The sequence below is a fragment of the Eubalaena glacialis genome, chromosome 5 (assembly GCF_028564815.1).
Source record: "Eubalaena glacialis isolate mEubGla1 chromosome 5, mEubGla1.1.hap2.+ XY, whole genome shotgun sequence".
In the NCBI taxonomy this organism is placed as follows: Eukaryota; Metazoa; Chordata; class Mammalia; order Artiodactyla; family Balaenidae; genus Eubalaena; species Eubalaena glacialis.
This window is the reverse complement of record NC_083720.1, coordinates 148,933,668-148,954,198: the sequence shown is the minus strand read 5'-3', so window position 1 is coordinate 148,954,198 and position 20,531 is coordinate 148,933,668. Positions and strand designations below refer to the sequence as shown.

Here is a 20,531-nt window from a genome sequence, read left to right as displayed (position 1 = left end):
GCTTTACTCTGTGAAATAAAGTAGCATCATGTATATCTGAATTTTTGCCAAGGACTGCAATGAATTCAGTTATTCACTTGGAGGAAAGAAATTAGTTTAAAACATTGTATTAGACTAGCAACACACCTATTTGCAACACACATCAATTTTTCACATTTTTGATCACATAAATGAAGAGAGGGCCACTTCACCTTTTGCAGCCTGCCTGCTCCAAGTAGACAGAAAGCAAGAATTGAAAGTGAGACCTTGTGACTCTGTGTCGAGTCACCCCGAGTAACTCATCTCTGGAGGGTCACCAGCAATGTTCATGCCTGTATTGCCTACCAACTCAGCCGTTATTAAAATGAACAGGAGAAAGGTTGTTATTAATTCCTACAAGACTCAGCAAAACAAAGGCAAAGGCATAAGGAAGACAATAAATTTGTGAACTTCCTTAAGAGTCCGTTACCTCTTGGAAATGAATGCTTCTCTTTAGGTCACTTCGGATAAACTTTCTCACCTGAATGCTGAAGACGGTGAACAGCTTATCTTTTACTCATGGAATGGACGTTGAAAAAGAATGTCAGTTTCATTTTTGTACAGAAAAACTAACAGAAGTAATAGAATATGTAACAAAAGTAAAAAAAAACCTACTACTGAGTGAATATAAATCTAGGACTAACAAATAGAAAATAGAAGGACACAGGCTATTAACTATTACAAAGAATGCTTTCACAATTAGAGGCTCTGGAAGGAAAGAGGCTCCCAGGAAAAGATATGTCCAAGGAAGAGATAATGTAACCAAGCAGGAGCCTATGTGGGCTTCTGGGGATGGACCCCTCCACCATATCCTCTGCTGTAGCTCCTCTCTGAAGTACTTGGATAACAGTATCTGATGCACATTTCCTGAGTTGTTTTACAGATGCTAAAACCACCACCAAATGGAAGAAATTAATTACTTGATAACCATGAGCACGCAGCCCCCAGACCTACTGGCACCTAAAGATTGATAATGTTAACCCCTGTGACACCACCCTGTTACCTCACCGCCAACCAATCAGAGAATTGCGCATGAGCTGATCACATACCCTGTGAGCCACTCCCTCACCTTGACTTTAAAAATGCTTTGCTGAAACCCACTGAGGAGTTCGGGTTTTGAGCACTGGCTGCCCCAGACTCCTTGCTTGGCATCTGCAATAAACGCTGCACTTTCCTTCATCACAGCCCGGTGTCAGTAGATTGGCTTTACTGCATACGGGAGAGCGGACCCAAGTTTGGTTCGGTAACAATAGATAATAAGAGTGCTGATATTCAAGGATCCTCAAAGAGTAAACTGGAAAGCGACCTGGATGGTCCATGAATCTATGAACCCAGTATTCCCAATGACCATCATAATTGCCTAAAAGGGGAAGGTAAAGAGAAGTATGTTTTTTCCTCTAAATACATATTGAGAGAAAAACTACTCAGTGAAATGTTATTTTGCTTTAAAAATCTTAATTTGTAAAGCATATTTGTCTTAGTTTTTACATTTCAAAATGTAAATTCAAAATGTAAATGTGAAGTGTGTCCCTGGGGACACATAGGGATAAATACATGAAACTGTGCTACGTGTGAAACCTGGCTATTTCATGATGTCACTCCTTTAGGTGCCTGTTCAATTGCCCTCCTTTGGTCATATCTGCATTTAAACGATGAGCTGCAGAGGGAAATTGCACTTCCTGCAGCTGTGGCCCCATAAACTCAGTTATGAGTCTCAGCAGCAATTTCAATGTTCTTTTCTCTCTTGCTGTTCTTAGCACTGCCAGACTTAGAAAAAATATACAGGACGCCCAGTAAAATTTGAATTTCAGATAAACAACGAATACTTTTTACTGTATGAGTGTGCCCCAGTGACAAACTATTTGTTGTTTATCTGAAATTCAAATTTCCCTGGATGTTTGACCCTGCAAAACTCCCTCATTCTACAAGGCCATAAAAAGAAAATGTTATAATCTGTAGATCTGCATTTGTTCACATTTACCGTCTCCTTGTTCTCTTCTATTGGAAAGAAAGACATACCTATTTTCCTCACCACAGTGATCCTTCTATTTTGGGCTCTGGGCCCCATCCTTTTCTACCTTCCCTGTGGGACCCTCAACAAATAAGCAATCCCCCCAGTTTCCTGCATCTTCAACTTCTTTGAGGCCAACGGTTCTCTAAATAAAAAGCACAAACAGGCCCCCAAATTCCTCTCTCCCTCCACCTGGTCTATTCTCTCTTTCCTTCACACACTCCAGGGTTTCCACCTGCTCCTTTTCCTTTCCCAGGGCCATTAAACGTTGCTGTTCCATGGGGTTCTCCGTGCCCTCATCCTCTCAGTTTTCAGTTTTCTATGGGAGATCTCGCCAATCACCACCTATCGGCTCAAGACTTCCTAGTCTTCATCTAAAGTTGCAATGCCACTTCTGACGTCTAGACCTATATATGTCTCTTTGATATCTCTCTTTGGATGTTTGTTTTGTGCCTCAAACTATCATGTCTAAAACTGAACTCCTCTCCTTTTCTGCTTCTCACTGTGTTCTCTCCACAGTAAATGGTACTAGAATCTACCCGGTTTTCTAAGTAAGAAACTTGAGATCAGATCTATAGGTACTTAATCATCAAGTCCTGTTTGATTTACTTTCAAAATACCTTAAAAAATCCATCTACTTCTTTTTATTTTCATGGCCACCATCACCTCTTTCCTGAGACACCGCGCTGGCTTTCTAACCGGGTTCATTCAGCTTCCGTCTTGCCCTTCCTATCTGTTTTCCAAAAGTAGCTTGAGTGTTCAAACTCCTAACTGTGGTTGATAAAGACCCCGTGGTTGGCTCCCACCCCCTCCTCCTGCCCCCTGAGGGGCTACAGGGAAATCCTTTTCTCCCAAATCTCACTCATCTCTGTGTGCTCACTTGTACCATATCCTTTTCCTAAAACAGGTTATCTCTTCTCTTTGCTTCTCCTTTGGACTGTTCCTTTATTAGTTCCACAGGGAAACCTGCTTTGTTCTACTAGATCAGTATGTTCCTTTAGCTTTGTTTATTCATGGATTTTTTTTTTTTTTTTACATTTGCCTGTTTGATTATTTGTCTTACCACCTGGAATATAAGTTCATTAGGGATGAGACCATTACTGCATTTTCCACTGTATTTCCAGCTTCTAGGACCTACTAGCTCGGATACAGAGTAAATTCCCAAGAAAGCCTTGCTCAACGTGTGAATGAATAAGTGGGCACACAGATACGATGACAGGGATAAGAAAAAGGTCCATTTTAAGCACAATTTTCTTAGGAGCTCAGGCCTATGATTCAAAAATAATCTAAATCAATTTTCTAAACCCCAGTGCTTTGGCAAAAAGCATGATTCTGTTGCTTTTGAAAGGCAGTCTTCTGCTACGAACACTTGGAGTTTTAGAAATTTTCTGCCTCTACTTTCCCATACCCAGATCAAAATTATTGCAACGATTAAACAAGTCAACATATAGACTATTTTTATCATTTTCTCATCCAATTTGCCTCAAAATTTTTTCTTAATGAAGGTGAAGGCTAGAGAAAAATAACATAAAGTATACCTTCAAGTTCACCATCCAACCCAAGATAGACCTAAAACATTACCAGGAATTATTATTTACTTTTGGGCTCTTCCTGTTTTAATGAAACCATTGAAAGAATTCAATATTCCCTCTGTCACCCAATTCCCATTATAGTACCCATGTTCTTTGCAAGTCTCCTCTCTTAGGTTTCACTGATTACAAAGCCATTCCAAAAATTCTGTGTGAGCCACTGCTAAATTCCCAAGTTATTCTGAGTACTGCGTAGGGCACAGAATAGGTGTGAGACATGAGTCCTACCTTCAAGGAGCTTGTTGTGTAGAGAAAAGGGAACCAACACACTTGAAACCACTAAAAAAATGACTGAATACCAAACACGTGATATTGAGAATAAAGGTTATGGGAATTGTAAGAAGGAAAATGTCACCATGGACCAGAATACTTTGGAAAAGCTTCATGGAAGAGGATAAAAATGAGAAAGCATATCTAAATATGGGCATTTGGAGAGGAAGAGAAAGACATTTAGGAAGGAAAGAACTGCATTTGATGGTGGTTGAACACTACTGTTTTTTTTTTTTTTAATTGAAGTATAGTTGATTTACAATGTTGTTAATTTCTGCTGTACAGCAAAGTAATTCAGTTATACATATATATATATATATATATATATATATATATATATATATATATATATTCTTTTTTATATTCTTTTCCATTATGGTTTATCCCAGAGCATTGAATATAGTTCACTGTGCTGTACAGTAGGACCTTGTACTGTATTTTTTTTTGTTTTTTCCTGCTCATAATTCTTTTCCCACTTCTTCTGGTACTAGTGCTGTTCTTTTTGGTGTTGACGTGTTCTTTCCCCAATTCGTAAGGTTCTGAAGGGGTTGCCCGTAGCCACATTTTAAATCCAACCTTCCCACCCAAGGACTGGGTCCAAGCATAATGACCCATGCCCTGGTGACAGTGATTAGCCCATGGATGTGACCTAAGGCAGGCGAATTCTATTCCTTCTCTGGGATTTCATGTAACTGCTTGAAGAGAATATTTCCCTTTTCTGTTAAGCCACTGCTGGTACAATGTAAGCCTGCCGCTGTCTCTGTCCACAATGTTTCTTCCCCTCTGCTGTACAGAGGAAGCTTGTCTGCAGTCAGAGAAAATAAGAACCACATAGAGAAGGAGGGAGAGTGAGGAAACCACATTGCTTGACTCTCTGGAGGCCTCGAGGGCATCTGTGTACCCAGATTTTCTATTTCTGTGGCTAAGACATCAAGCTCATTTGAACTGGTTTCAGCCAATCTTAACCTGGGAGACGAGTCCTGACCAAAACAGGGGGTAAACGGTGGATGTGGAGAGAGAACAGACGTGTAGAGTAGAGTCACAAGGGGATGGTGGTAACGGGAAAGAAGACCCAGATCAAAGCAGTATCTGGAGGAAGTGACAGAACTTGGTTGGGACCGGATATACCCAACAAGAAGAAAACATTGTCAAAACTGGAAATTCAGGGGATCTTTGAACTCACTGACAGAAGTGGGGATAGATGGGATGAGGAAGTGTGTTTGAAGGGAAACAATAGTCAAACCATGACAGCTGAGTTCCTGGTAAAGTTGGGACTTTGTCAGCCTACGGTTTTAGCTTGATGACCTGTCCCACGCTGGTATGACAGCATGAAATACAGGAAAGTGATCTGATTTGGTGCTTTTTGTGTCAGCACCTGGCAGAGGATGACAGAAAACTCTAATTATGCTTCCCAAACTCAGCCTTTCCCACAGAAAGCCCAGGGAGAATTTGTAGCATCGAACAGTGGTTCTCAAAACGTGGTCCCTGGATCAGCCCCATCTGTATCACTTGGGAATGTTTTAGAAACGCAAAGTCATGGGCCCAACCCCAGAGGAAGGGCATCAGAATCTCTGGGGGTGGGGACAGTGTCTGCCTCTTACAGGCCCCATAGCTGATACTGATATCCACTAGCTGCTTGTGAAGAATATTCTTTACATGGTACTTCACTGCAGGAGAGGTAATCCACCACTTACTGCTATGATTTCACACAGGAAAAATGACTCCCTTCAAAAAATTTATTTTCCCTAAATCTATTCAATCAAAAACTGCATGTTGAGTATCTGCTATCTACCAGGCACTGTTCCAGGCACTTTGGACACAGCAGGGAGCAAATCTGATACCATTAATCACAAAAATACATAGATGCTGGCAATTAAAAATTATGCTATGGTAACTGAATCACAATGCTGTACACCCGAAACTAACACAACATTGTAAATCAACTATATTCCAATAAAATTAAAAAAAAAAAATGATGCTCTGGAAGTGAAGGGGACCTGAGTGTCAGTTAGGGAATCACAAAAGTTTCCCTAAAGAAATGACATTTAAATCAAGAAAGAATGACCAGGAGTTAGCCTGGTGAAGGGCAGAGCAGGTAATGTGAAGGCATCCCAGGTCCTGAAAGGGACAGGCCTGGCTCTTTCAGAGACCTGAAGACAGACCGGCATGAGTAGGTCATTGTTAATGATGCTGTTGAAGCTGGGCAGGCAGGTCAGATAGATCATGCAGGGCCTTGTAAATCCTATTGAAGATTTTGAACTTGCCACTGACGGCAACTAAGAGGCTACTGACAAGTTTCACGCATGAGCTAACATGATTTTTTTTAAATGTAAATTTTCTACAAAAAAAGGCAAAGCCTTTCCTACTCCACAAGTGTGGGTGTGATAGCAAGATGATTTAAATTCCCTCTAAGTTATAGGAAGGTAATAGGGAAACTTTCTCTGCGCGAGGCTTTGATGGGGGTCAAGAGTGGGTAGCGTGTCCCTGTGGGACTAAATGCCAGGAAGGAAAAAGGAAGAAGGGCTCGGGAGCTTCTTCTGCTTTGTGGTTGTAGCTGAGACTCTTCCTGCCCGTCCGTGTCAAGTGGCAGGAGGGCGAGTTCATCTTCCTCCCGTACGCAGGGGACCCTGGTGCTCGGGCTGGGTCCACATAGGGGCTTTTTTCCTACATATGATCTCATATAGAGACTTCATTCACTTTCCAGGCATCTCAGTCACCTCCCTGAGAATGATACCCAAATCTATATGTCCTCCGTGACCTTGAGATTTTCATTTTTAATATCTTGATGCGATTGCCCTGTGCTCATACACCACGTTAATGACCATTGCAAACATGCAGCTGTTTAGCGTTGGTCTGTGTATAGTTCACTACCGCTTGAAAAATCACACAGCCCCAGCCTTGACTGCGCCCTCCTGCATTTCGGTGACGTGACTCACGTTATCTGCTCAACAGCCGACCCTGGGACGTCACCGTCACCACAAATAGCCTGCCTGCAATTAAACTCATCATGTCTTTCCCAAACCAACTGGCCTCTGACCTCTTCTGCCTCTGTCAGTAACATCGGCTTTTACTACCTCCCAACTTCCAAGGTCTGGAGTCTTTCTTGACTTCTTTGTCTTCTGCCCTCACTGATGGCAAGCACGAAGATTGTTCCTGATGACCTGGCAGGGGGTGGGGGGCGGGAATCCTGCTCACCTGGGGGATCCTGCCCACCTGGGGGATCCTGCTCACCTGGGGGGATGCAAATGCCTGCATGCCATTTGTTCCTCCTTTTCATTCCCCTTTACCATCCTCACCCTACTCACCCCGAAGTAGGCTGCTTCCACCACATCACCACTCCTTCTCCTCAATCTAGGTCCCTTTCCAGTACATCATTGGCGTCACTGTGACTACTCTTACGTGTTGTTCTTCATCAAGCCTATTTGATTTAGCAAAGGCTGTTCTACGTTATTTTTTACAGTGGAATCTTCTTTTTTTTTCCTTAAAGGAATGTTATGTAGAACCCCAACCCTCTGGTTAAAGATGGGCTAACGGGAGCACAATTGCCTTGATCTGTCCTCAGCAGCCTCTTTGGCATCCAGAGGCTCAGCAAGGCAGTTTGAAAACAGGGATGCACGGAACAGAGTTAAGCTCCTTGGAAGGATATGCATGTTTTCTTCACAATGTCTTTTTAAAAAATATTCTAGTTATCCATCTATGCAAACCTTCTAACCTAGTCACACAGTTCACAAAGGGTTCCCGGGTGCACAGTGGCATTCCCTAGTCCCTGCCTGGGCCCTGCCTTGAGGGCCTGGATGCAGGCCGTGCATCTCTGCCAGGCTAACTTCTCCTTTTCTCAGTCCCAATCCCACCTCTCAAGGGGTTCCTGGATTATGTCAGCTGTCAGCAATTTTTCTTTCTTCAAATTCCTGTAGTATTCCTCTTCTTAAACTTACCCTGTGCCATCTTGAACATTCATCATTTCGAGTATACATTTGATTTCTTCCACTAGAAAATAGGCCACTTAAGGGAAGAATCAAGTCTTTCTGTCACTTTATCCTCAGCTCCCAGTATAATATACGGCTCATAGGATTTGCTTAGTGGGTGTATTTTGACGATAACCCACAGTAAGAAATGATAACTATAGGTCCATCGATCTCACTTTCATTAATAGAAGTCCATGTTAAATATTCTGTCTTTGAAAATGTTCCTCCAGAGCAGTGCTTTTAACTTCAGAGAGCCAGCCACTATGACTTTAATTACAAGCATTACTTTTTTCTCCAATTACCATTAAGCCTACAACTAGCTTCTCTGACTCTCTTTCATTAAATTACGTTGGAAGTAGATTTGGGGAATGACCACAGATGTTTGTGATTGGGGAGTTCTTCATCTAGACTAGAAATAGTGTTTTAGTACATCCCCAGACATTTTAGCAAAGTCACACTTAAATCATAGTCAAAAGATTACAAGAAACTTACTCGTATTAGTATCTAAGTCAAATGGTGTCACTTCTGTTTTAAACCACTTAGCATGTTTTACAGGGCCCTCTCCACCTCTCTAGCCTCAGCTCCACCACCTGCCGCCCCTCCCCTCCGCCGCCCCCCCTCCCCCCGGCAGCAGCATCCGGCTCTCAGTTCCCTGGAACCCTACTGGCACGCTGCCTGGACGGCCTTCCCTGCTCTTTCCTTGATCAATTCCTGTCATGCTTCAGCCTCAGTCAGCTTGTCACTTCCTCAAGAGAGTCCTCTGATCTCCCAGCATAGGTAAACCTTCCTCATTATACGCTCCTACATTCCTTATCACAATTGTAACTAACTGTGAAATAGGTTTCGTGTCTGTTATTCCCATCCGATTGTAAGCTCTAGATGTCAGAGACCCTACAAATCTTAGGCACTGTAATATTTTCAGTGCCTGATGCATTATAAATGCCTGAGTGAATAAATGAACGAACATTTTATGAATGACTATTTCATAAAACTTTCAGAGAAACAAACCATTATAATAATATTTACATCCAGAGCTTAATTCTCCTTCTCGTCCTGCCCTGAATGAACATAGGAAGTGTTCTCTGGGTCACGTGATTCGCACGAAACACACATACATGTTTTATAAAATAACTTCAACTTTCATAAAACTAAGCCCCCAAAACCAAGCATTATGCAACGAAAACATCACTTGCTCCCAAACAGAATCCAAGCAACTTAAATGATTGGGTATAATAGGTAAATCCAAAATATTTGTTTTGTTTTTAACATTGTCTTATTTGTGCATACTAGCCTGGATAGTCACATTATTCTTTTAAATTTTAGGTTATTTTGAAAATTGTATCCAGTCGGGTAAAAAGTGCAAACAAGCAGTCTCAGAGCTATGAATTGTCTACACATTGAAACCTTGTAGTACACAATTATCATCAAAGTTAACGTGGTCTCCTTCCCCGAAGGCCCCAGCAACCCCGCAGATATGTCCCTGACTTGTTTCTGTGCCCTTTCAGTCTCGAATTACCCTGCTGAGTCAGATAACTGGAGAACAAATTAGAACCAACTGCAGAGGAAATTTTTCTGATACAAAAATCTGACCTTAAACCCCCCAAGCCCTGAATATCCTCTGTCAGAGCGCTAACAGTTCACCAGATTTGCAATGAAGAGTCTGAAGTTTCACGCTCTCACTCATGTTTCCTCCACAATTCTTGTCTTACCGAGAGTAGGGACCGGACGCAATTGGTTTGTCAGTCTTTTGACCAGGACAAGTCATTATTCAGTTAAAAGAAGGGGGAGGGGAAAATCTAACTGTACTCTGGAACAGCTTTCAAACCCACGGATACTTGTGCATTGTTCTTCCCATTGCTTTGCTCGTTTTATCACCCTATATCCAATTGGACAAATAACAGTATGGATAAAGGTTATGTTTTGAGGGTAGGTGACACACACACACAGGTAACTCACAGCAGGAGGAGATATATTTGGATGTAATCAAGTCTTTCTCTGGAGTGACTGACCTGCATGCTTTTAAATGATCAGACCCATCATGGTAGGTGGCAGGAGGCTTCTGAAGGAATGCTGCATCCTCCACAGGCTTGCCACCTTCTTTGACTGCCAGCATTTCAGTGCTGGAATCTGTCTCTGAAAACAGTCTCTTGATTGTTTCATTTTGCCCCAGGCTGTGCGAGAGCTGAGGATCCCTGCGGTGGTACCTGCCTCTGCTTTCCTCATGCTTCCTCGAGGGTCTCTTAATGTCAGAGGACTGTCTTGGCAGGGAAACACTGCATCCTTGGTATGTTGTGCCTTTTCCTCTGTGGAGATTTAAAGAGTAGCTCTCGCACTCGGTCAGCTCCGGGCGGTTTTTACCTTTGGATCCCAAATGTACTGGATGGATTTCATTAGGAGCGGAAGACTCATCCAAGTTTCCACTTGGTTTCTTATTTCTCCTTCTCCGAGACAGGCGGAACTTCACTTGGGCTCTTCTTTTTGCCTGAATCCAGTGACTCTCATCGGTGGAAGATGAATCTGAAGAATCTGTGTCAGTCTCACTCCATCGGTGGCTGGGGATTTGGAGGTGAAAATCCTTTCTTCTCCCTTTCACTTGTTCTTCTGTGTGCTCGTACCTCAGAGCAGCCCTCCTCCTCCTCCTAGGCCTCTGTTTTACTGATTTCTTACCAGACTCCTTCCTAGCAGGGCTCAGCACCACGACAGGGGCGCTTTGCTCAAGTGAGGCTTCTGACATGTCATGTAAGATGGCAGATCTAGACAAACCAGCAGATGAAGGATGGAGAATGGGGATGGGGAGGAAAGCCACGGAAATGGGAATGGAGAGGAAAGCCATGGGAAAACAGAGAGAGAGAGCGATGAAAATGATAGCACGGACCCAAAGTTGGTAAATAAAGATCAAATGAGGGAAATGCACTAAGGGAGAAAAATTAGGCTGGTCTAAATTATCCACAGACAATGTAAGGCAGAGGCAAGAGTCACACAGTCTCAGCAAACACAGCAAGAGTACAAAGCACTGGTCTAAAAAAACACCAAACGGGATCATTTGCTAGGCACTTACCTGCAGATGTCCTGAGTGGATGGACAGACAGACAACCTTGACTGGCTCCTGGGAGCTGTCCCTGTGGTCGGGCTGCTCGCCTGGAGAAACAAGTTAGATAATTTGGCATCTTGGTTAAGGTAATACATGGTCGATATCTTGCTTTTTTTCCACATATTTAAAAAATTACAACAAATGTGGCTGCCGGTCATGTTGCTCGTAAGGCAGCTCACAGGATATAGGAAGTCGGAGGGCCGGTTTTGCAAAAGTAAAACTGATTTGAGGAACTTGGAACAGCTGAGATGCTGTACCACTTTGCTGTTTCTTCATTTGTGAGAGAGGAAGATGATTCCAGAAGTTTCTATTCTATTTACTGTAAATTTTTGAGGGGAATGGCTCAATTTGCCTTGGGAACAAATGGGCAACCCTTGAATAGCCTATGATAGAAAGGACACAATGTCTATTATGTGACAAGGATGATAATAATCCGGGAACCTTAAATAATCAAATAGCCCTTAGATTGCTAGATACTGCCTGGGGTTAACATTGTCACTTTAAGGCCCCATGAGATGATATATTTAAAAACACTTCATAATATTTAAAAGCCTGCAGTGATTATTATTATTTCATCACTGACACTAATAAAATCTATCCATTGCAACATTATTGAACCTTCATATCTTTTAACCTAAGAGAGCCTGAAATTATGCAGATTGTTGGCACAAATTTGAGTCCATTTCATGAAACTCCTACCTTTGAAACACAACATTTTCTTCACTATTTTGACTTATTTAACTGTTGTATTTAGTACAGACAATAATGACAAATCAAAAGCTAGACTGTATTGAGAATTTACTGTGCGTAAGGCACGGTGCTGTGGTTTATCTACTGTCCCTTTAATCCTTACAATAATCTCACAGAAGAGAGATAGTAATAACTAACAGTTTTGAGGGAATATTATGTGCCAAGCACTGTTCTAAGTAATTTTCATATGTTCATTCATTAATACTCACAAGAAACACATGTGGCACATACTAGAATTACTTCCATGTTACAGATGAGGAAACTGAGAAATCGGTGCTGCTCCTCGCTAGTAGGTGGTAGAGCAGGGCTTCGGGTTAGAAATCCTGCCCCTCCATCTGTTCTCATTCCCACCTAGAAAGGCACCCCTCTCCTTCACACAGAGGTAACTGAGGGAGTCCCAGGTCCAGATTTAGGCCATTCTGACTGCACAGATGAAATTGCCACCAAGAAAATAATAGTAAAGGTAGAAAGATTAACCCCAAATTTCAAAGTAGTTCTAAAAATCTCCATATTAAAGTCATATACATAGAAATCAACTACAAGAAAAAACTGCAAAAAAATTTTAAAAAACACCTAAACATGTGGAGGCTACACAATATGCTACTAAACAACCAAGGTGTCACTGAAGAAATCAAAGAGGAAATAAAAAATACCTGGAGACCAATGAATATGGAAACACGATCATCCAAAATCTCTGGGACTCAGCAAAAACAGTTCTAAGAGGAAAGTTTATAGCAATGCAAGCCTACCTCGGGAAACAAGAAAAATCTCAAGTAAACAACTTATCCTTACACCTAAAGGAACTAGATAAAGAAGAACAAACAAAACCCAAAGTTAGTAGAAGGAAAGATATAATAAAGATCAGAGCAGAAATAAACGAACTAGAGACTAAAAAGAAAAAAAAAATAGAAAAGATCAATGAAACTAACAGCTGGTTCTTTGGAAAGATAAGCATAATTGATAAACCTTTAGCCAGACTCATCAAGAAAAAAAGAGAGAGGGCCCAAATCAATAAAATCAGAAATGGAAAAGGTAAATTATAACCAAGCCTACAAAAATACAGAAGATCATAAGAGACTACTATGAACAACTATATGCCATTAAAATGGACAACCTAGAAGAAATGGGCAAATTCTTAGAAATGTACAATCTCCCAAGACTGAACCAGGAAGAAATAGAAAATATGAACAGACTGATTACCAGTAATGAAATTGAATCCGTAGTTTAAAAACGCCCAACAAACAAAAGTCGAGGACCAGATGGCTTTACAGGTGAATTCTACCAAACATTTAGAGAAGAGTTAATACCTATCCTTCTCAAACTATTCCAAAGAAATTGCAGGGGAGGGAACACTTCCAAACTCATTCCATGAGGTCAGCCTCACCCCGATACCTAAACCAGACAAAGATATTACACAAAAAAGAAAATTCAGGCCAATATCACTGATGAGCATAGATGCAAAAATCCTCAGCAACAATACTAGCAAACTGAATCCAACAGTACATTAAAAGAACCATACACCACGATCAAGTGGGATTTGTCCCACGGATGCAAGGATTTTTCAATATCTGCAAATCAATCAATGTAATACACCACATTAACAAATTGAAGAATAAAAACCATATGATTATATCAATAGATGCAGAAAAGCTTTCGACAAAATTCAACATCCATTTATGACAAAAACTCTCCAGAAAATGGGCATAAAAGGGAATATACCTAGACATAATGAAGGCCATATATGACAAACCCATAGCTAACATCACACTCAATGGTGAAAAGCTGAAAGCATTTCCTCTAAGATCAGGAACGAGACAAGGATGTCCACTCTTGTTATGTTTATTTAACATAGTTTTGGAAGGCCTAGCTTCTGCAATCAGAGAAAAAAATAATAAAAGGAATCCAAATTGAAAAGAAAGAAGTAATACTGTCACTGTTTGCAGATGACATGATACCATACATAGAAAATCCTAAAGACAACACTAGAAAACTAATAGAGCTAATCAATGAATTCAGTACAGTTTCAGGATACAAAATTAATATACAGTAATCAGTTGCATTTCTATATTAATAACGAACTATCAGAAGGAGAAATTAAGGAAACAATCCCATTTACCATCACCTTGAAAAGAATGAAAACTGGAATAAAACTACCTAGGAATAAAGCTACCTAAGGATGTAAAAGACCTGTACTTGGAAAACTATAAGACACTGATGAAAGAAATTAGGATGACACAAACAGATGAAAGATATACCACGTTCATGCACTGGAAGAATTAATATTGTTAAGATGACCATATTACCCAAGGCAATCTACAGATTCAGTGCAATCCCTATCAAAATACCAAGGGTATTTTTCACAGAACAGGAACAAATAACTTTAAAATGTGTGTGGAACCATAAAAGACCCCCTATAGACAATAATATCTTCAGAAACAAGAACAGAGCTGGAGGAATTAGGTTTCCTGACTTCACACTATACTACAAAGCTACAGTAATCAAAATAGTATGGTACTGGTACAAAAACAGAAACATAGATCAATGGAATAGAATAGAGAGTCCAGAAATAAACCCATGCACTTATGATCAATTAACCTATGACAAAAGAGTCAAGAATATACAGTGGAGAAAAGACAGTCTCTTCAATAAGTGGTGCTGGGAAAACTGGACAGCTACATATAAAGAATGAAATTAGAACATTTCCTCACACCATATACAAAACAACAACAACAACAACAACTAAAAAAACCCAAAAAAACCCTCAAAATGGATTAAAGGCCCAAACATAAGACATAAACCATAAAACTCCTAGAGGAAAACATAGACAGAACATTCTTTGACGTAAATTGTAACAGTATTTTTTTTTTTGATGTGTCTCCTAAAGCAAAGGAAATAAAAGCAAAAATAAACAAATGGGACCTAATTAAACTTAAAAGCTTTTGCAGAGCAAAGGAAACCATAAGCAAACAAAAAGACAACCTACTGAATGGGAGAAAATATTTGCAAATGATATGACAGATAAGGGGTTGATATGAAGCATATATAAACAGCTCATACAACTCAACATCAAAAAACAAACAACCTGATTATAAAAATGGACAGATGACCTGAATAGACATTTTTCTAAAGAGGACATTCAGATGGGCAACAGACGCATGAAAAGATGCTCAACATCACTAATCATCAGGGAAATGCAAATCAAGACCACAATGGTATATCACCTCACACATAGCAAGATTACTGTCATCAAAAAGAAAACGAAAGATAAGTTTTGGAGAAGATGTGGAGAAAAGGGAACACTCCTACACATTGCAGCCACTGTGGAAAACTGTATGGAGGTTTCTCAAAACACTAAAAATAGAATTACCACACATGAGCCAGCAATTCCACTCTTGGGCATACATCTGAAAAAAACAAAAACACTAATTTGAAAAGATACATGCACCCCAGTGTTCACAGCAGCATTATTTACAATTGCCAAGATATGGAAGCAACCTAAGTGTCCATCAACAGATGAATGGATAAAGAAGATAATATTCAATGGAATATTACTCAGTCATAAAAAAAGAAAATTTGCCATTTGCAAAAACATGGGTGGACTTGGAGGGTATTATGCTAAGTGAAATAAGTCAGACAGAGAAAGATAAATACTGTATGATATCACTTCTATGTAGAATCTGAAAAATAAAACAAACTGGTGAATATAACAAAAAAGAAACAGACTCAGATACAGAAAACAGACCAGTGGTTACCAGTGGGGAGAGGGAACAGGTGAGGGACAAGATAGGGGCAGGGGATTAATAGGTACAAACTACTATGTATAAAGTAAGTAAGCTACAAGGATATATTCCACAATGCAGGGAATACAGCCAATATTTTATAATAACTATAAATGGAGTGTAACTTTTAAAAATTGTGAATCACTATGTTGTACACCTGTAACTTACATAATATTGTACATCAAATATACTTCAATTTACAAAAAGCTAAAAAAAAAAAAAGAAAAGAAAAAGGTAAATGCAGATGTTTGTGGGATCCAGAGGAAAAGAAACTAATTCTAACTCAAAAGGTTAGGAAAACTTCAAGAGGAGGTGTGGAAGGCTGAATAATACACCCCTTCACCCCAGCCAAGATGTCAACTTCTTAATCCCTGGAATTTGTGAATCTGTATCCTTACATGACAAAAGGGACTTTGCAGAGGTGATTAAGTTAAAGACCTTGAGATGGGGAGATGGTCCTGCATTATCCAGGTGGGCCAGGTGTAATCAGGAGGATGCTTCTAAGAGAGAGGCAATAGAGTTAGGGTCAGAAAGAGAAGAAGTAAGGATGGGAGCAGAGGTTGGAGAGAGGGGAGATGCTACACTTCTGCCTTTGAAGATAGAGGGAGGGGGCTCTGAGTGAAGGAATGCAGGCAGCCTCTAGAAGCTGGAAAAGGCTAGAAAATGAGCTCTCCCTAGAGGGTCCAGAAAAAATGCAGTCTTGCCTATATCTGGATTGTAGCCCAGTGAGACCCATGTTTGACTTCTGACCTCTAGAACTATGATACGTTTGTGTTGTTTTAAGACAAGTTTGTGGTAATTTGTTATAGCGGTCACAGGAAACTAATATAGGAGGTAACATTTTAGCTAAGCTTAAAAGGAAAGAAGGAGTTATTAACGAAGAGATTAAAAATATTCTAGGCAGGGGAAGCAGTGTCCTGATAGGGAAGGACGGCATCCTCAATGTGTTCTAACAAACTGATCTATATCTGTGCACTTCTTTTGTAAAAATTCATTTTACTGAAGTATAGCTGACTTATAATGTTGTGTTAATTTCTGCTGTACAGCAAAGTGATTCAGATATACATATATATTCTTTTGTATGTTCTTTTCCAGTATGATTTATTGCGGGGTATGGAATATAGTTCCCTGTGCTATATGGTAGGACCTTGTTGTTTATCCATCCTATATATAATAGTTTGCATCTGCTAATCCCAAACTCTGAATCCTTCCCTCCTTCACCCCCCTCTCCCTTGGCAACCACAAGTCTGTTCTCTATGTCTGAGTCTGTTTCTGTTTCATAGATAAGTTCATTTGTGTCATATTTGAGACTCCACATATATGTGATATTATATGGTATTTGTCTTTCTCTTTCTGGTTTCACTTAGTATGATAATCTCTAGGTCCACCCATGTTGCTGCAAATGGCATTATTTCATCCTTTTTTATGGCTGAGCAGTATTCCATTGTATATATGTACCACATCTTCTTGATCCAATCATCTGTCGATGGACATTTAGGCTGTTTCCATGTCTTGGCTACTGTGAATAGTGCTACTATGAACATAGGGGTGCATGTATCTTTTTGAATTAGCATTTTGCCTGGATATATGCCCAGGAGTGGGATTGCTGGATCACATAGTAACTCTATTTTTAGATTTTGAGGAACTTCCATACTGTTCTCCCTAGTGGCTGCACCAATTTACATTCTTACCAACAGCGCGGGAGGGTTCCCTTTTCTCCACACCCTCTCCAGCATTTGTTATTTGTAACATCTGCACCCTTCTGACTTTTAACTTTCTGAGTCTTTTCTGTCAACCCATGAACACTGTGTATTTTTAAAGTCTTGAACATCACCTTTGGACACCAGTCCGTGTTCGATTATCTCCTTCAATATTTGTATTAAAACTCACTTATTTCAAGGTTTCTAATTCAGATCAACTTCATATCTACCCATCGAAAGCATAGCCAGTTTTTGTAAAAATAGAAGCATTTCTGTATGCGACGCAGTGAGCAGTAAGTTTTGCCAGATTGTGTACTGTTTATTCCACGTACACCCACTGAGGTTCATAGGAAGCTGTGCATACAGCAGGCACTGAATAAAGGCCACATGTGTGAGGTTTGCTCTTCATTCTGTTTTCAAAAAAGCAATGCACCAAATGCAAAACAGATAGCTAGTGGGCAGCAGCCGCATAGCCCAGGGAGATCAGCTCGGTGCTCTGTGACCACCTAGAGGGGTGGGATAGGGAGGGTGGGAGGGAGATGCAAGAGGGAGGGGATATGGGGATATATGTATACGTATAGCTGATTCACTTTGTTATACAGCAGAAACTAACACAACAATGTAATGCAATTATACTCCAATAAAGATGTTAAAAAAATAAAAGCAATGCAGCCCCAAAATGACCTTCAGTCACTGATGATGTGACTATGAACGCGAACCACAATATCATGAGCATCACAATGGGTATCCATGGCTACTTCATGGTGCGTTAAAACCAATTCCATGAAATTGCACAGGCAAAGGTGCTGCAATAGACATCATCATGATAAAACAAATTTTATAACCTCACAGGTCTGGGCAAATGCATGTTCTGCAATGGGAAGGTGATTTATCAATTAATAATAACACAGAACATTAAAAAACATGCAGCTTTCCTTTGGAGAGAGTTTTGGTCCACCATGACACTGAATCAAATAACATTTATATCTATAACCCTGAAGGATTTTGAAGGGGACTGAAACTGTTCCTTGCGGCCCCTCAAGAGTCTTCAAACAGCTCACATCGGTATTAGTCTATACGTATTGAGCGGGCAGTTGGGCTACTGCTGGAGCAGATGCTGTCAGTGCCTCCCTGGACCTTCGCCCTACCCTGAGTTCACTTGCCTGTGGACTGGTCCCCACTTGATTTCTCTGCCTGGGTCTTTCCTGGTACCACGTGCACTTGCTGGGCTGCACACAGGCACAGCCTGGGAGTGTGGGATAAGTTAAAGCCCTGGGGACAGCTCTTGGATTGAAGTCAGTGGATAAATGCCCTGGCTTATTCCATCTCCCCAGGGGCAGTTCTGAGGTGGCTACCAGAGTTTCCCAAAAGGTTCTGAGCTGGATCAAGGCCCATTTGTTCACAGCTCAGGACATGGAAGCAACCTAAGTGTCCATCATCGGATGAATGGATAAAGAAGATGTGGCACATATATAGAATGGAATATTACTCAGCCATAAAAAGAAACGAAATGGAGTTATTTGTAGTGAGGTGGATGGAGTTAGAGTCTGTCATACAGAGTGAACTAAGTCAGAAAGAGAAAAACAAATACAGTATGCTAACACATATATATGGAATCTAAGGGAAAAAAAAAAAAGATCATGAAGAACCTAGTGGCAAGACGGGAATAAAGACACAGACCTACTAGAGAATGGACTTGAGGATATGGGAAGGGGGAGGGTAAGATGTGACAAAGAGAGAGAGTGGCATGGACATATATACACTACCAAACGTAAAATAGATAGCTAGTGGGAAGCAGCCGCATAGCACAGGGAGATCAGCTTGGTGCTTTGTGACCACCTAGAGGGGTGGGATAGGGAGGGTGGGAGGGAGGGAGACGCAAGAGGGAGGAGATATGGGGGTATATGTGTATGTATAACTGATTCACTTTGTTATAAAGCAGAAACTAACACACCATTGTAAAGCAATTATACTCCAATACAGATGTTAAAAAAAACCAAACAAACAAAAAAAACCACACTCTTTATTGGCATTTCCCCTTTCTCTGTCTTACTTTTTTCATGCCTTGTGTGCTTCCCAGAAAAACTACCTGCACCTGACAGAGACAGCATCTAAATTGACTGGAATCTATTTGACCAGCTGATTGATATGAAATTAATCTTAGCTGTGTCACTTTTGATTCATTTGCTCAGCAAACATGAATAAAGATCTATCATATAATCAACACAATGCTGAGTTCTGGGAATAAAGAAGTGGGCGGCATCCTGACCGGGCTTCTTGTTTAGTGGAGAAGAAGTGTAAGTGAACAGGCAATTTTAGTACAGTCTAGGGTATCCTGATAGTATAGTAGCGGGAGTTCTGATGAAGGAAGGGCACCTAATGGAGGGTGGAGCAGAGATTTAAAGGAAGTGTCCCAGAGAAGAGAAAACCTCACCTCAAAAGTGTGGTGTGAGGACCATCCAGACGGGGAGAAGGGTGTGTCAGAGCAGAGTGGGGAGACCATGGCTTGTTATGGGAACCACAGAGAGTTTGGTAATGGCCGGAGGGAAGGTGGTGAGGGAGATAGGAAGTGATACAAAGTCAGGAGAAAGAAGTAGATGCAGGTTTTATATGCCACATTGAAATGCGTTGGTTGTATCCTCAAACAGATGGAAAGTCACCGAGATAATCAGCAGCAAATGGAAATGATTAAATTTGGGCACTAGAAAGCTCACTTTGGCAGCTGAGCATTGGAAGGTCCAGAACTGACTATAAATAGGGAGAAGAATGAGGATTTGTTATATCCAGGATACAGCGGGGAAGGAGGAAAGGAAAAGTTTAAGCAATACCATCCCAACTGGTTGTTTTATTTTTAAATATGATAAAAATTATTTGAAAGATCAGCTGAAAAAAGTAACATGGAGAAACATCCAGGAAAATTCTTTAATAAGAGCTAAGTGAAATCAGAGTACTTTTACCAAATAGCAAACATAGTGTGAAGCTTCAGAAATAAGAATATGTGGGTGGCAAAGATACATCATTAAAATAGAAATGTATTTATCTATATATCTATCTCTCTATACCTTAGTACATAATAAAGTTGCATTTCAACTTTTCGGTGGGAAAAGGCTAGGTTATTAAATAAATAGCATGGGCAAAAATGACTATAGTCATTTAAAGCTTGATCCCTTCCTTACCATTTACACTAAAGTTTATGTGAATGAAAGACTTAAATGTAGTAAAATAAACAATAAAAGTATGAGAAGGAAACATAACTGATATGATATAATATTGTGGAAGGGAATTTCTCTCTTAGGATGATATGGAACAAAAAATTCATATAGGAAAAGACAGATAATCATAATAATTTAAAAAATTA

At 40.4% G+C, this 20,531-nt stretch overlaps 1 protein-coding gene across 2 annotated transcripts in view; it reads right to left on the bottom strand.

Moving 5' to 3' along the window:
* The window catches only part of MARCHF1 (membrane associated ring-CH-type finger 1), a 332,745-nt gene that overhangs the window by 82,388 nt on the left and 229,826 nt on the right, over nucleotides 1-20,531 (bottom strand). The window contains exons 3-4 of one of the 2 annotated variants that reach the window (XM_061191753.1): nucleotides 10,912-10,991; nucleotides 9,863-10,606 (exon numbers count right to left, since the gene is read on the bottom strand). In XM_061191753.1, the coding sequence (XP_061047736.1) occupies nucleotides 9,863-10,606; nucleotides 10,912-10,991 (824 nt within the window). The remainder of the gene's footprint in view (nucleotides 1-9,862; nucleotides 10,607-10,911; nucleotides 10,992-20,531) is intronic. The other variant, XM_061191754.1, reaches the window with a different exon arrangement.